The sequence below is a fragment of the Pristis pectinata genome, chromosome 13 (genome assembly GCF_009764475.1).
Source record: "Pristis pectinata isolate sPriPec2 chromosome 13, sPriPec2.1.pri, whole genome shotgun sequence".
Taxonomy (NCBI): Eukaryota; Metazoa; Chordata; class Chondrichthyes; order Rhinopristiformes; family Pristidae; genus Pristis; species Pristis pectinata.
Window position 1 is genome coordinate 49,204,260 of NC_067417.1, and position 16,290 is coordinate 49,220,549.

The 16,290-nt window shown below is 50.0% G+C and overlaps 1 protein-coding gene across 1 annotated transcript in view; it reads left to right on the forward strand.

Moving 5' to 3' along the window:
- The first annotated feature begins 637 nt into the window (after window positions 1–637).
- LOC127577199 (lysosomal protective protein-like) overlaps window positions 638–16,290 on the forward strand; it is a 38,153-nt gene continuing 22,500 nt past the window's right edge. The window contains 1 exon segment of the mRNA XM_052028168.1: window positions 638–891. Within this exon segment, the coding sequence (XP_051884128.1) occupies window positions 734–891 (158 nt within the window). The 5' untranslated portion in view covers window positions 638–733.

Consider the following 16,290-nt stretch of genomic DNA (forward strand, 5'->3'; position numbering starts at 1 on the left):
GGAAAAAAAATCTTCCTCAGATCCCCTCTTACCCCTTACCATAAACCGATGCCCTTTAGTTTTTGACACCTACATTATGGGGAAAAGTTCCTCACTGTCTACCCCTTATAATTATGTACACCTCCAGTTCCCACGCAGTCTCCTCCTCTCCAAGAAAGACAATCCTATCTAAAACAATCGTATCTCGGGAAAAACAATCCTATCCAGTTTCACCTCGCAGCTGAAAGATTTGGTCCCACACAACGTCCTGGTGAATTTCCTGGTATTATGCAAATTTCTGCAAACTGCCTAAGTTTCCACGTGAAAGATGAGGGAGACCCTGCGCGGTTTGGACATTAGCTGCTTCCTATCTCGACAAATACACTTGCAGTTGGACTCCGCACGCTTCCCGTTTGGGTCTCTCAGTCCTGGGGCGCTCTGGCTGTATCCCAGATCCTGCCACTAACCCCTGGATCTCCTCCCCTCTCCTCCCCACTTCTCTCTCTCACTCACTCTCTCACTCACTCACTCACTCTCTCACTCACTCTCTCACTCACTCACTCTCTCTCTCTCACACACACACACACACACACACACACACAGGACCTCTGGCACGGTTTCAAGAGGCGACTTCCGATAAAACCTACCAGTTGTTGGCGATCATGTGATGTTTCTGTTCAGACGACCCACTTCCTAGTTCCTTTTGTTCATTCTCCGGGACGGTCGCTGCTGTTCCCTGCCCTCACTGTTCGACATGGTACCCTGGTGTTTGCTGTTACTGTGTGTGAGCGGTGCTCTGGCGCAGCCCGCCCAGGATGAAGTGTCCTCCTTGCCCGGTCTGAGCATCCGAATCAACTTCAGGCAGTGGTCGGGGTATCTGGAGGCGAGTCCCGGCGTCCATCTGCACTATTGGTGAGTCAGGGGGTTGATGCCTGGATCGCACGGGGTCTGAGAGGAGGCGAGGCACCCAGCCCAAGGCTCCTGGTTCTCCTGGAGAAGCAGGTCAAGGAGGCTGGTGACAGGGCATTGCATTAGAACACAGACCAGTACAGCACAGGAACAGGCCCTTCGTCCCGCCATGTCTGTGCTGAACACCACGTCAAGTTGAACTAAATCCCCTTTGCCTGCACATGGTTCATATCCCTCCATTCCCTGCGTATTCATAGCTCTGCCTAAAAGCCTCTTGAACCCCACTATCGTATCTGCCTCCACCACCGGCCCGGCAGCACATTCCAGGCACTCACCACTCTCTGGGTAAAAATAAAAGCTGCTCAGCGCACCTCCTTTAAACTTTCCCCCTCTCGCATTAGAGCTATGGCCTCTAGTATTTCTACCCTGGAAGAAAGATTCTGACTGTCCACTCGATCTATGCCTCTCATAATCTTATAAACCTCTCTCAGGTCTCCCCTCAGCTTCCTCTGCTCCTGAGAAAACAACCCAAGTTTGACCAACCTCTCATACCCGCTAACCCAGGCAGCACCCTGGGGAACCTCTTCTGCACCCTCTCCAAAGCCTCCACACCCTTCCTGTAATGGGGGAGGGAGCCAGATGGGCTAAAATATGGAGATGGGTGAAAGGTAGTGGGGGGGATTAAAGGAAATTTATTGTTTCTTATCACTTCCCAATTAATTCCTTCTGGAATGTGCATGAGAAGAGTGTTGAACGTCCTGCTGGCATTTAATCTGGGGATCAGTCAGGAAGGGTGGGCGAGGTTCCAGATGGTCAGAGCTTCAGATGGACCCTGTACCCAGTGGGATGGGTGCTGAGAAGACACTGCCTTCCAAATGCCAACATCCCATTGGCTGCTAGCACTATGTCCTCCCTGGGATCCGGTAATTAAATGGTTCCCCTTTCTCGGGTTTTTTTTTGAAATAATGACCACGTGGACGTTATCTAACCACTTCTGGAGTTTGCAATAAAATGTGAACTGAATGGAGTGGTGTTAACTTGGGCCCATTTTAAAGGGCACGTGGGTGGAACAGACAGACAGTGTTTAATGCTTTCTGTTGGAAAAGAGAGTGAGGGGAGGTATTGCAAACTTAAAGAGAACAGTTCCAGCAAGGTTACAAAGATCTGAGGGTAAATGTGGTTAGTTTGTGGAAAGTGCCCCAGGCAACTTGTTGATAAAGTCACCAGGGCCCTGGGTTCTATAAGTAGAGAAAGAGACTACAAGAGCAAGGAAGTCACGGTGAACTTTTATAACCACTGTGTCCACAACATCTATAGTATTGCGTCCAGTTCTGGGCACTACGCCGGAGGAAAGGAGTGAGGGTTTTGGACAGGGTGTGGAAGAGGTTTTCCAGAATGATTCCTGGGATCAAGAGCTGTAGTTCGGTGGATGGATTGCAGAAGCTGGGACTGTTCTTCTTGGAACAGAGGAGATTGGACAGAGGGATTTATGGTGGGTGTAGACAGAGTAGATGGAAACTATCCCCATTGGCAAAGGGGTCTCGACACAATGGAAGTGATTGCTGAAAGAGCCAATGATGATGTGAGCATTTCTTGCACAGAAGGAGATTGGGATCTGGAATCACGGCTGGGGGAAGATTCAGCTGTAGTGTCTGAGAGGGAGCTGGGGAGGTATCTAAAAGGGATGTTTGCAGGGCTATGGGAAGAGGGTGGGGGAGAGGGAGCGGCTGGTGGGAAGACCTCCTCTCTCCCTCCCCATTACCATTCATTGACATCTAGTCACAAGGCTTCTGACACCATGAGCTTGTGGCCTAGGCTTGGTGGACCAGGCAGTGTTTCCCCACACACCATCCCTGGGCATTCCTGCTGCTGGGAACAGTGGTCTCTGGGGAGAGCACCCTTGTGCTTAGACATAAGCTGGCTCAGGATTTCAAAATAACACCTCGTGGGCACTAGCAGTGCTGAGCACCTGCTCTCCGTCCGCCATGGCTGCCAGCCATTTTAATTGCCCTCCCCATTGCCACGTCAACGTTCCTGCCTTTGGCCTCCTCCTCTGCCAGGGCGAGGCTTAAATGCAAACTAGGAGCAACAGCACCTTGCATTCTGCCTGGGTACGTTCTCCAGTCTCAGGTCACCAGCTCCCCCTCCGTCCCTTTTCTCTCTCCTCCTGACCTACCCAGTTCCTCCTACACCCAACACAGCCCCCATCACCCTGTTTCTTCACCCTCCTCCACCCACTCTATCTGCCCATCACCCACACATCCCTCCCACTGGCTCCCCTCCCCCTCCCCCCCCTCCACTGTTCCCATCCGCCCTCCCCACCTCCCTTATTTGGTTCCAGGCTCCACCTTCCTCTCCTATCAGATACCATTGTCTGCAGCTCTTTGTCACCTCCACCCATCACCTCCTGGCTTCTGGCATTGTTCCCACCCTCCCCTCCTCCTTCTGCCGAGCACCCCTCCTCACCTGGATCCACCCATCGCCTGCCACCTCTTGCCCCTTCCCTTCCCCTCACCTCTTTACACCGGCCATCTCCCCTCTATCTTTCAGTCCAGACGAAGGGTCTCGACCCGAAACGTCGACTGTCCATTTCCCTCCACAGACGCTGCCCGACCCGCTGAGGTCCAGTCGCCTTCTGAGTGTTGCTCCAAATTTCAGCACCTGCAGTCTCTTGTGTCTCCGTGTATGCGGATGACAAGGCACAGAGCACTACAGGCCAGGTGCTGGAGAATGAGAATGGTATAGATGACTCTTAGAAGTTTGCTTGTGGGTACATTATATTTACAGACCACCTTTATGATCACCGTATGAAGAATGTCCAACGACCAGTTGCTTGCTGAATACTAATACGCGCAGTGCATCTCTTTTTATATCGAGGTGCCAGAGTGGCAGAGTTTATTGATACAGTGCAAGTAAAATTTCAAAGTGCCGCAAAGTGCCTTCCAACTGATGAAATACTTTTGAGCTGTTGTTATTGTTGTATTGCAGGAAACGCAGCAACCAATTTTGTGCACCACAGGGTTTCACCATGGTTTAAGGGGAAAACTTGCTCTTCTAGCGAGAGAAATGTCAGTCAGGAGAGCAAGGGGAACTCCCACCATGTTTTTTTAAATGATGCAATGAGATTCTTTAATCCACCAGGTTCATCCAAAAGGCCACAGATCCAATGGTGCAGCTCTCTCTCATACCTGCATGGGAGTGTCTGCATGTGTCGGGTGCTCAGCGCCCGGCCATGGGACTTAAATGCCACGAGGTTTTGCCTCTGAGGTGAGAGTGTCGCCTCTGGAGAATCAGCTCGAAGGTTGCAGCCTTTTGCCCGAGACGGACTCTGTGCTGAATTTGGTGTGGGCAGGAGGTGGGATTATCACCCCACTGCTCCTACTGTGTAAAACCTGTGTAAAGCGGCTCCCCTGAGGGTGAGTTTCTAAATAATCAACACTTATAGATTAGGAAAGTGATTGCTAAATTGACACTAAGTCTAGGGCTGGGCAATGATTCACTCCCTTCCCATTGGCTATGAGATGTCTCCCAGCTGAAGCCTTGTGTTCACAAGAACTGTTTCTTACTTCAACAAACTGCCCCATTCCCATTCTCTTTGCTTGCTTTTCATCTTGACCTGCTTGATCTATTCTTCCTGACCTGCTTGATCTATTCTTTAATGTTGTTGGTCTCTGCTTCAGTCAGAAGACTTGTAGTAGTGACTGTGCAGAACGCAGCTTGCTGGGCAAGTGCTTGTCTAATGACCACAGCCCCTAACTAATTCACCTCGTCTGGTGTCCACACCTCCGAGAGGGCAGCTTGAAAACGGTACCTCGCATTTTGAGGGCTCCTGTGAGAGTGGTTACGGAAAAGAGAGTGGGGATTGTGTGACGGGAGAACTTCGATGGCAAAGCTTGTGAATGCCCGTTTGGACAAGGAGAAGGTCAAGTGAGGGAGCTGCTCTGCGTTCTCCGGCCTGGGATGGCTGGTTCAAACAGTGGCTCCGTTCCGGCTTCACCCGGTGTAGATGTTTGAGCAGAGGGGACGATGTGTCAGTCTTCACTATCCGATGGTCAGGGTGGAGCGTCGCAGAACTGAACCTGACTCGCAGTGAACACAACGCCTGGCAAAAGGCACACATTCTCCTTTTATTCAGCTAACAAATTCCCTAAAAGCCGTTTGCAAGCCCCCTGTTATATTGTGCCAATTACAAACGCAGTTGCAGTGGGGATGGAAGACGAAATCCTTCAGGGGAATGTGTGGGGGAGGATTGTGCTCAGTTCTGGTCGCCTCATTATAGGAAGGATGTGGAAGCTTTAGAGAGGGTGCAGAGGAGATTTACCAGGACGCTGCCTGGATTGGAGACCATGTCTTATGAGGATAGGTTGAGCGAGCTCGGGCTTTTCTCTTTGGAGAGGAGGAGGATGAGAGGTGACTTGATAGAGGTGTACAAGATGATAGGAGGCATAGATCGAGTGGACAGTCAGAGACTTTTTCCCAGGGCGACAATGGCTAACATGAGGGAACATAATTTTAAGGTGATTGGAAGAAAGTATAAAGGGGATGTCAGGGGTAAGTTTTTTTTTTACACAGAGCAGTGGGTGTGTGGAACTCACTGCCAGCAGAGGTTGTGGGGGCAGATACATTAGGGACATTTTCATAAGGGACACGTGAATGATAGAAAAATAGGGGGCTATGTGGGAGGGAAGGGGTAGATAGATCTTAGAGCAGGATAAAATGTTGGCACAACATCGTGGGCCGAAGGGCCTGTACTGTGCTGTAGTGTTCTATGGATGGGAGGCAGAGGTGAGGGGAGGGGGGGTTGGACGGACAGTGGTTTGGGATCGGGGCTGAACCTAAGGTATTTTTCTGTGGTTAAGATGCAAAGTGGGTTTCTGTAACCGGTGGCCTTCAATGACCCAGAGCCTCACTGCATGAGACACTGACACAATGAAGCAAAATTGGGCTTTAATTTTATAACCGGAAGATGTTGGAGATAAATTAAACTGCCAGCTCTCCTGTCTGAGTCTGAAAGGACACTGAGTCCCCACGTCCAAGCCTGGAACCATGAAGGCCAGAGTGCCAACAAGTGAGTCACAGTGAAGAGGCAGATCCACAGATCTGTCAGGAGAGCGGAATGGGGAGGTGAAGTTTCAGCAGATGACTGTAGAAAAGATGGGAGAGGATGTACCTTCCAGTGTGAGTGAAGATGCAGAGAAATCTCAGTCCATCCAAGTACCACAATCCAACACCCTCTGAGAGAAGAAGTCTCTTCTCACCTCAAAGTGACCTACCCCTTGGTGACTGTGGCCCCAGTTCAAGATCCCTCCTTTGGAGAAACATCTGCCCCTGTATCCGGTCTATTAGAATTTCATCTGTTTCAGTGAGATCTGCTCTCATTTTTCCAAAGTCCCACACAGCAAACCCACCGTCCCTGAACCCCACCCAGAAAACCTTTGCTGCACTACCTCCCTGGCACCTGTCTACCTTTTGAGGGAAGGAATCAGCAAGACCCTCTACATCTTTGCTCCTGGACTTAAATCCTCTCATAACAAAGGCCAACGTAGTGTTTAAAAGCCAACCGCACCTGCATGTTGGCCTTCAACGTGTAAAAGGACATCCAAGTCCCCCTGAACATCACCATTTCCCGATCTGTCACCATTTAACAAACACTCTGCTTTTCCATTTTGGGCACCTCTCATTTTCCCACATTACGTTCTGTCTGCCGCGGACACCTTGAAGCCACTTTGTGTCCTCTTCCCCACTCGCATTCCCGCCTGGTTTGGTATCGTCAGCAAACTTGGACGTTTGGTTCCATCCGCCAAGCCATTGTGAACAGCTGGGGCCCAAGCACTGATCCCTGTGGTACAGTCACAGCCTGGAACCGGACGTGTTCATCCCACTCATCGGTTTCTGTCTGATAACCAGTTCTCAGTCCGTGTCAGTATCTTATCACAACTCCTCATGCCCTGACCTTGCTGACCAACCTCCTGTCTGGGACTGCATCAAAAGCCTTCTGAAAGTCCAAATCCACCACATCTGTCTGTTTTCCCTTTTCTATTCTACTGGTCACGTCCTCAAAAGAAAACTCTAGCCAATCAGTCAACATGATCTTCCTTCCACAAATCCAAGCCGACTCTGCTCAATAGGGTTATTACATCCTCTATTTTCATTTCAGGGTTTTCTCTCAGATTGGTGTTGGGCTGACGGGTTGGTTGCTCCCTGTTTTCTCCCTGCCTCCTTTATAAAATGATGGGGTCACATTTGCTGCCCTCCAGTGCACAGGAACAACTCCGGAACCTGTAGGGTTCTGAAAAATGACAACCAGAGCATCCACTATCTCTACGTCCACCTCTTCCTAAGCTCTGAGATGTAGATCATCAGATCAACTCTCAGTTTCAATGAACATAGAACATTACAGCACAGTACAGGCCCTTCGGCCCACGATGTTGTGCTGACCCATACAGACCTTGTCCACATTCTTTCTATCCTCCTCTCTACTTCACCTCCCATAACCCTCTATTTACCTTTCATCCGTGTGCCTATTTAAGAGTCTCTTAAATGACCCTATCGTATTGGCCCCTACCACCACCCCCAGCAGTGCATTCCAGGCACCCACCACTCTCTGTGTAAAAAAAAACCTACCTCTGATATCCCCCAAACTTTCCTCCATGCACCTTAAACGGGTGACCTCTGGTATTGGCCATTGCCACCCTGGGGAAAAGATACTGGCTGTCTACTCTGTTTATGCCTCTCATAATCTTATACACCTCTATCAAGTCTCCTCTCATCCTCCATCTCTCCAAAGAGAAAAAACCCTAACTCAGTCACCCTCTCCTCATAAGACATGCTCTCCAATCCAGGCAGCATCCTGGTAAATCTCCTCTGCACCCTCTCTAAAGCTTCCACATCCTTCCTATAGTGTGGTAATCAGAACTGGACACAATACTCCAAGTGTGGTCTAACCAGAGTTCTATAGAGCTGCAACGTTACCTCGCGGCTCTTGAACTCAGTCCCCCAGCTAATGAAGGACAACACACCATACGCCTTTTTAATGCTACTTTGTTCTTTCACTAACTTCCTTTAGTTCCTCAATCTCACTGCACCATTGGTTCTGGCAAGTTTTTTATCTTTTTCTGTGGAGACGGACACTGACCATTTGTTTAATTCTACCCTTGCCTTATTCCCCATCGTATATTCTCGGTCTGTCTGACCCAGAGTTAGATCCAGCCGACCATTCATTTGCACAAGAGGTTGCAGTCTTGCATTGGGTGACCAGATGGGGTCAAGGTCTTCCGTCCAGCGAAGGGTAAAATACTACAAAGGATCCTGATCGGGATGGCGGCCTCATCGCCATGGAGATGGGAGCGGAACACCCGAGGATAGTGTGGAGTTTGCACCCTCTCCCTGTGACCGTGTGGGTTCCCTCCGGGTGCTCCCGTTTCCTCCCACGTCCCAAAGGTATAAAGGTTGGTGGGTTAACTGGCCGCTGTAAATTGCTCCTGGTGTGTAGGTGAGGGGTAGGATCTGGAGAGAAGTGATCAGAATGCAGGGAGAATAAAATGGGGTTAATGTAGGATCCGTGTAAATGGGTGGTTGGTGGTCGGCACAGACTCGGTGGGCTGAAGGGCCTGTGTGTGTGCTATACCTCTCTATGGCTCTGTGACAGCTGCTGCGAGAGTACTTAGCAGGTGTTATGAGGAAGGTTCTTTTGGTATCTTAAAGATAAAGGTATCTGGACACGCAGTCTTTGTACTTTAAAAGGAGGATTTTATTCACAAAGACCGACGCGGGAACAGATTGTGAAGGAACAAATGCACCCTCACACACTCGCACTGGGGTGATCGCGAAATGTGGGGGGAATAGCAACGGGTGAAGTGCACACACGCTCGCTCTCTCTCTCACACACACACACACACACACACACACACACACACACACACACACACACACACACACACACACACACACACACACACACCAAACTAGTACAAATGATCAGGGAACGAACAAATACGTTGTCTGAACCCCCTGAATCGGGACAAACAACGGCTCTACGCTACTGGGAATCTACTCAGGACGCTCCTAGACCCCTGTGGGAGTGCACCCTCTCACCTGTGGTCTCAACCCCAGCAGCAATCGGAAAAGAGGACGAGAGCCCACTTGCACCATCTTTTACAGGGCTGTAGCGGGGTGGAGCCGCTCAGGTGAAACAAGCCAATGATTCAGAGTCAAGAACAAAGGTGGGTTACGAGCCAATCCTCAGGTGTGCTCTCTAATGGGTGGGGCGGAGCCGGACCCTTGATTGACAGTGGTGTAGCTTCTGACCTGATAGGCAAGGTTATCATCCGACCATGGGGGTCAGTAGTGTTGTCACTGTCATCTGACCCCTGGCCTTTCATACTACAGCAGGTCATAGAGAGTTTATGTACCTCGAAGTTGTCTATTGGGACTTCAGAATCGTCAAACTGGGGCGGAGGCTGGTCTATTACTGAGCCCTCTAATGTTCAGCATTGCAGAGTTTTGACCAACTTTGGTCACTGAGCCCCCTTGGCAGGTTACTACATAAAGGGGAGCCCTGATTCTGGGGTGAGGAGCAGTGGTGAGTCACGCAGAACCAAGCTTAGAAACAACCGTCACTGGCACCAGGGTTTGTGGGATCCACTGCTGCCGTCCCGTGACCTCCACGTGAGCTGCCGATCACATCCTCTTCCTGCTCCCTCTACCCCGGCACAAATGGGAATGGAGTTGGGACCGTGCCATCGGGGAGCTTGGTTTCAGGGGATGCTGCTCGGTTGGCATTTCACTCAGGTCGGGCACCGTAACCTATTGGGGGCAGAGTTCGGACCAAGGTTGGTCAACCCACCAAAGGTGACCTCCGGGTGTTGCTGGTTGTTGTCGGAGGTTGCCAGAGACACCTGAGTGGATTTGTAGAACCGATGCAGTGTGGCCGTCCACGTGTGGAGCCACGGGAGATGGGCGAGGTCGTAAATGAATACTTCTCGTCTGCATTTACTGTGGAGAAGGTCATAAAAGTTAATGAGTTCAGTGAAGAGTGATGTCCTGAAACATATCGACATTACAGAAGAGGAGGTATTGGTGGTCTTGAGGCACATTAAGGTGGATAAATCCCTGCGTCCTGACCAAGTGTATCCTAGGATGTTGTGAGCATCAAGGGACAAAAATGCTGCGTCCCTGTCAGAGATTTGTGTATCTTCGTTAGCCACAGGTGAGGTGTTGGAAGACTGGAGGGTGGCGAATGTTGTGCCTTTATTTAAGTAGGGCTGCAAGGACAAGCCAGGGAACCACATGCCGGTGAGCTGACTTCAGTGGTGGGAAAATTACCGGAAGGGATTCTGAGGGACAGTTTTTATTTGCATTTAGAAAGGCAAGGACTGATCAGGGATTGTCAGCATGGTTATTGTGTGTAGGAAATTATGACCCATGAATTTGATTTTTGAAGAGGTGACCAAGAGGATTGATGAAGGTAGGGTGGTAGATGTTGTCTACCTGGACTTCAGCAAGGCCTTTGACAGGGTCCCGCATAGTAGGCTGGTCTGGGAGGTTAGATCGCATGCAATGCAGGGTGAGCTAGCCAATTGGATACAAAATTGGCTTGGGTAGGAGGCAGAGGGTGGGAGTGGAGGTTTTTTTTTCCAGACTGGAGGCCTGTGACCAGTGGTGTGTCGCGGGGATCAGTGCTGAGTCCACTGTTGTTTGTCATCTATATTAACGATTTGGATGAGAATGCAATGGCATGGTCAGGAAGTATGCAGATGACACCAAAATTGGTGGTGGAGTGGACAGTGAAGAAGATTGTGTAAGGTTACAACAGGATGTTGATCAATTGGGAAAGTGGGTAAAGGAGTTGGTGGATGGAATTTAACTGAGACAAATGTGAAATGATGTATTTTGGGAAGTTAAACAAGGGCAGGACTTACACAGTGAACAGCAGGGCCCTGTGGAGTGTTGTAGAACGGATAGACCTTGGGGTGCAGGTACACAGTTACCTGAAAGTGGTGACACAGGTAGACAGGGTGGTGAAGAAGCTGTTTGGCACGGTGGCCTTCATCGGTCAGGACACTGAGTACAAGACGTGGAACATCACGTTACAACTGTACAAGATGTTGGTGAGACCGCACTTGGAGCACTGTGTGTTGTTCTGGTCGCCACGCTATAGGAAGGATGAGATTAAGCTCGAGAGGGTGCAGAAAGGATTCACAAGGATGTTGCCAGGACTGGAGGGCTTGAATTGTAAGGAGAGACCGGACAGGCTGGGACTATTTCCCCTGGAGTGAAGGAGGCTGAGGGGTGACCTTATATTGGTTTATAAAATTCGGAGGGGCATAGATAGGGTGGACGGTCACAATCTTTTCCCCAGGGTAGGGGAGTCTAAAACTAGAAGGCAGAGGTTTAAGGTGAGAGGGGCAAGATTTAAAGAGAGTCTGAGGGGCAAGTTGTTCACACAGAGTGGTGGGTATCTGGAACGAGGTGCCAGAGGAAGTGGTAGAGGCAGGTACAATTACAGTGTTTAAAAGGCATTTGGACAGGTACATGGATAGGAAGGTTGAAAGGGATATTGGCCAAACATGGGCAGATGGGACTAGCTCAGGTAGGCACCTTGGCCGACATGGACGTTGGGCTGAAGGGCCTGTTTCCGTGCTGTATAACTCACTGAATCTATTTTGCCCATTGTGTATGTGCTGGTTTTATCAGAGCAACTCTCCAGTTCTACCTTCCTATATTTTTCTCAACCACATTATTCTCAACCACATTTATTGACTCCCTCCTGAAGGCCACATGGAACCTGTCTCCACCACATCTGCAGGCAATGGAATGCAGGTTCCAACTACATGCTGTGTTTAAAAAGAAATCCCTCATGTCACTCATTATGCCTGTGATCTTTTGGCCTTCGATGCCTCTATCAACAATTTGCCCCTGTCCATTTTCTCCAGATCTCTTAACACTTTGTATACTTCCGTCCACCATCTACAGGCTCAAGTCAGGAGTGTGAGGGAACGCTCTCCACTTGCCTGGGTGAGGGCAGCTTCAACAACACTTGAGAAACTCGACACCATCCAGGACACAGCAGCCCACTTGCCAGGCTCCCCATCCACACCCACTCACTCACTCCAGCACCGACACACAGCAGCAGCAGTCTGTCCCATCTACAGGATGCACTGCAGCAACTCACCGAGACTCCTCAGGCAGCACCTTCCAAACCCACCACCTCTCCCAGCAAGAAGGACAAGGGCACAAAAGCACGGTGAACACCACCCCCCTGGGAGTTGCCCTCCGAGCCGCACACCGTCCCGACTCGGAAATACACCGCCGTCCCTTCACCGTCGCTGGGTCAAAGTCCTGGAACTCCCTCCCTAACAGCACTGTGGGTGTACCCACACCTCACGGACTGCAGCGGTTCCAGAAGGCAGCTCACCGCCACCTTCTCACGGGCAACTAGGGACGGGCAACGAAATGCTGGCTCAGCCTGTGAAGTGCACAGCCCTTGAATGAATAGAAAATATCTCCCCTTAGTCTTCACTTTAAAGGAAACAGTCCCAGCACCTGTATCCCTGTCACTGTAGGCTCTCAGATGTTCCTCTGAGGCGTGTCTATCAAGGTTCCTTGTTGGGGTGGGGGTGAGTCGGAACTGGCAGTGAATGAGATCAGACCCCTTCTGGAGAAGACGGCGTGAGCTATGGCTGAGACAAGACTGCCTGAACTGTGGTTACAGACTTGCCATTTCTAGGAGTGAGTGAAGCGCTCAGCAAGTGACAACAGGCCATGCCATGTCTAGATGAACACAAATCACTTTGGCGTAGAGGGCTATGGACCAAGTGCTGGGCAATGGGTGATGGGGATAGTACAGCGGGGTGCCCACCCGTCGGTGTGAATGAGTTGGGCCAAGTGGCCTTTCCCCAAGCTGTGTGATGCTATGCCAGACAATGTTGGTCGACAGACAGCCAGAAGGACAGCTTGACCTGTCGTTAACATCATGGTAAATATGGTCACTAGATATCGGCTGTTACGTAAACTATAACTGGCCGGTATTTGCGTTGGGAATGACAAACCTTTCCCCCAGTCAGTAGGTCGTCCCCTGTTGCAACATCAGTAAATCAGCAGGAAGAGAAGGGCCTCTGGTGCAGGACATTGCCAGAATGAGATAAGGGAAAGGGAATTTCTTTTCGAGAGCACTGCTTCAGATGTCTCAAAGCATTTTGCAGATAATGTTGGACCTTTGAGGTGTAGTCGCGATTATCATGCAGGGAGTGTAGCAATTAATGCTTTACAGCGCCAGCGACCTGGGTTCAATTCCGGCCACTGCCTATAGGGAGTTCGTACATTCTTCCCGTGACTGCGTGGGTTTCCTCCGGGTGCTCCGGTTTCCTCCCACATTCCAAAGACGTACGGGTTAGGAAGTTGTGGGCGCGCTATGTTGGCGCCGGAAGCGAGGTGACGCTTGCGGGCTGCTCCCAGAACATAAAAGATGCCTTTCACTGTGTGTGTTGATGTACATGTGACTAATAAAGACATCTTATCTAACTGGCACACAGCAAGATCCCAGAAACAGTGGTGTGACAATGGTCAGGTAATGTTTTTAAAGATGTGGGTTGAGGGTCAAATAGACCAGGATGCCACGCGTGGATGCAGTTCTGATGAATGATCTTCGACCTGAAAGGTTAACTGGTTTCTGCTTCCACAGATGCTGCCTGGCTGGCTGAGTTCGTCCAGCATTTCTGTTCCTGTTGCAGAGTCCAGCATCTGCAGTTTTGTTTGTTTTCTGTAACTTCCCTGTTCCTCAAATTAGTGCCATTAGATCTTCCAAGTACATTCGAGGGAACAACTGGGGTTCTTGCTTCACATCTCATCTGGACACCGGTCCCTCGGTAAAGTACCGGAGTGTTGGCTGGATCTTGTGCTCAAGTCTCTGGTGCTCGTCTGGGATCCATCACCTTCTGACCAGAAGGTTGCAGAAAAAAAGAAGAGAGCAAACAAATGCAAGAGGGATCCTTAATGCCCTGGGAAAGGATTGGGTTGTGTTGGATCAAGTGAGATCATTTTAACACAGTGAGGACTTATGAAGAGAGGAGCTTGAATGGAACAAAGGAGAGTTAGTGGGGGAGTGGATTAAACAGAGAGGATGGGTTGCTAGGTTTCTAGTCCTTGTGCAGTCAGAGAGTCTACAGCACAGATGCAGGCCCTTTGGCCCACCTTGTCCTACCTATACTAATCCCATGCACCAGAACTTGATCCGTAGCCTTCTACGCCTTGGTGATTCAAGGGCTTGTTTCTTAAATGTTGTGAGAGTCTCTGCTTCCACCACCTCCTCAGGCAGTGTGGTCCAGACTTCAACCACACTCTGAAGGGGGGGGGGGGGGAAGAGGGAAGAAATTCTTCTCAGATCCTCTCTGAACCATTTACTCCTCACCTTAAACCTTTGTGCTCTGCTCTTAGGCTCCTCAACCCTGGGGAAAAGTTTTGGACTATTTGCCCTATCGATATCTCCCATAATTTTGTACACTTCTATTAGGTTCCGTTCCTCTGCTCCGAGGAAAATGTACCCATCCTAAGCGGTGGCTCCTCATAACTGAAATGTTCCATCCCAGCAAACATCCCGGTGAATCCCCTCTGTATCCTCTCCAGTGTAAACACATCCGTCCTGTAGTGTGGTGTCTAGAACCGTACCCGGTGCTCCAGCTGATGCCTCACCAATGGTTTATAAAGTTGTACTAAGACCTCTCCGCTCTTTAATACCCTGGCTCATGAAGACAAACATCCTGTACGCCTTCTTCACCACCCTACCTACCTGTGCTTCTGCCTTCAGGGATCTCTGAGGTCCCTTTGTTCCTCAATACTCCCTAGGGCCCTACCATTCATGATCTATGTCCTAGCACTATTAGAACCCCCAAAATGCATCACCTTGTCAGGGTTAAATTCCACCTGCCATGAGTCTGCCCAATTTACCAGCTGATCAAGTTTGTCCTGAAGCCTAAACTGCCCTGGTCATGATCAACCCCACCACCAAGTTTCATGTCACCTGCAAACTTACTGATCATAAGATATAAGATCTCTTTATTCGTCACATGTACATTGAAACACACAGTGAGATGCATCTTTTGCGTGGAGCGTTCTGGGGGGCAGCCCGCAAGTGTCGCCATGCTTCCGGAGCCAACATAGCACGCCCACAACTTCCTAACCCGTACGTCGTTGGAATGTGGGAGGAAACCGGAGCACCCGGAGGAAACCCACGCAGACACGGGGAGAACGTACAAACCCCTTACGGACAGCGGCCAGAATTGAACCCAGGTTGCTGGCGCTGTAATAGCGTTACACTAACCGCGACGCTACCGTGCCTGCCCGTCCTTCATTCACAGCCAAGGCATTAACATCTCAGCGATAAGCTGGCAGCCTTTGTTGTTCTGATTGCTGGCGAGTTGTTACAAAGGAGCATTGTTATTGTATGATCACGTGTACTTTGGGTGGGGCTTATCACATGGGGGTTGGATGTCACAGCAGAGAGTTTCGCCTCAGAGGTGCCAAGGAGACTCCTTTTCCAGCATCAGAGTGCGTGTAGAGTTGGTATTGCTTTATTATTGTCACATGTACTGAGATACAGTGAAAACCTTTGTTCTGCATGCCATCCATACAGATCATTTCAAAACATCAGTACATCGAGATAGTACAAGGGAAAAGCAATAACAGAATGCAGAATAAAGTGTTACAGCTACAGAGGAAGTGCAGTGCAGGTAGACAATAAGGTGCAAGGTAGATCGAGAGGTCAAGATTTCATCTTTAATGTATAAGAGGTCTGTTCAAGAGTCCTATAACAGCAGGTTAGAAGCTGTCCTTGAGCCTGGCGGTACGTGTTCTCAAGCTTTTGCATCTTCTATCTGGAAGGGGGAGAGGAGAGGATGACTGGGGTGGGAGGGGTCACTGATTTAATTGGCTGCTTTCCCAAGGCAGCGGGAGGTGTAGACAGAGTCCATGGAGGGGAGGCTGGTTTCTGTGCTGGGCTGTGTCCACAACTCTCTGCAGTTTCTTGCAATCCTGGGCTTTTAGCATCCCACTGGGCACAACCTGCTTCGCTAACTAGAGGGGGATGTTCCGATATTTACGGTAAGAAGTTGTCTCAGGGCTCAGAGTGTAGAGGGGAGATAGCCAGTGTAAAGAGGTGAGAGGGAGGGGAGATTAGCGGTGGTGTGCTCCATTGTATTTGAGTAGGTGAAACACCGTGACAACTCCACACTCACGTGAACGGTACAAGGCCAGTGACCCTGCAGAATGCAGCTCACTATTAGCACAGCCCAGGGATCGTACACTTTACCTTGACTGAGGAGAGGGTGCAGTCCAGGGTGTAGGTGACACAAGATCCACCTGTGGAAATGAATAGTAACAATAACGGTGAGTAACTATTTAGCATAA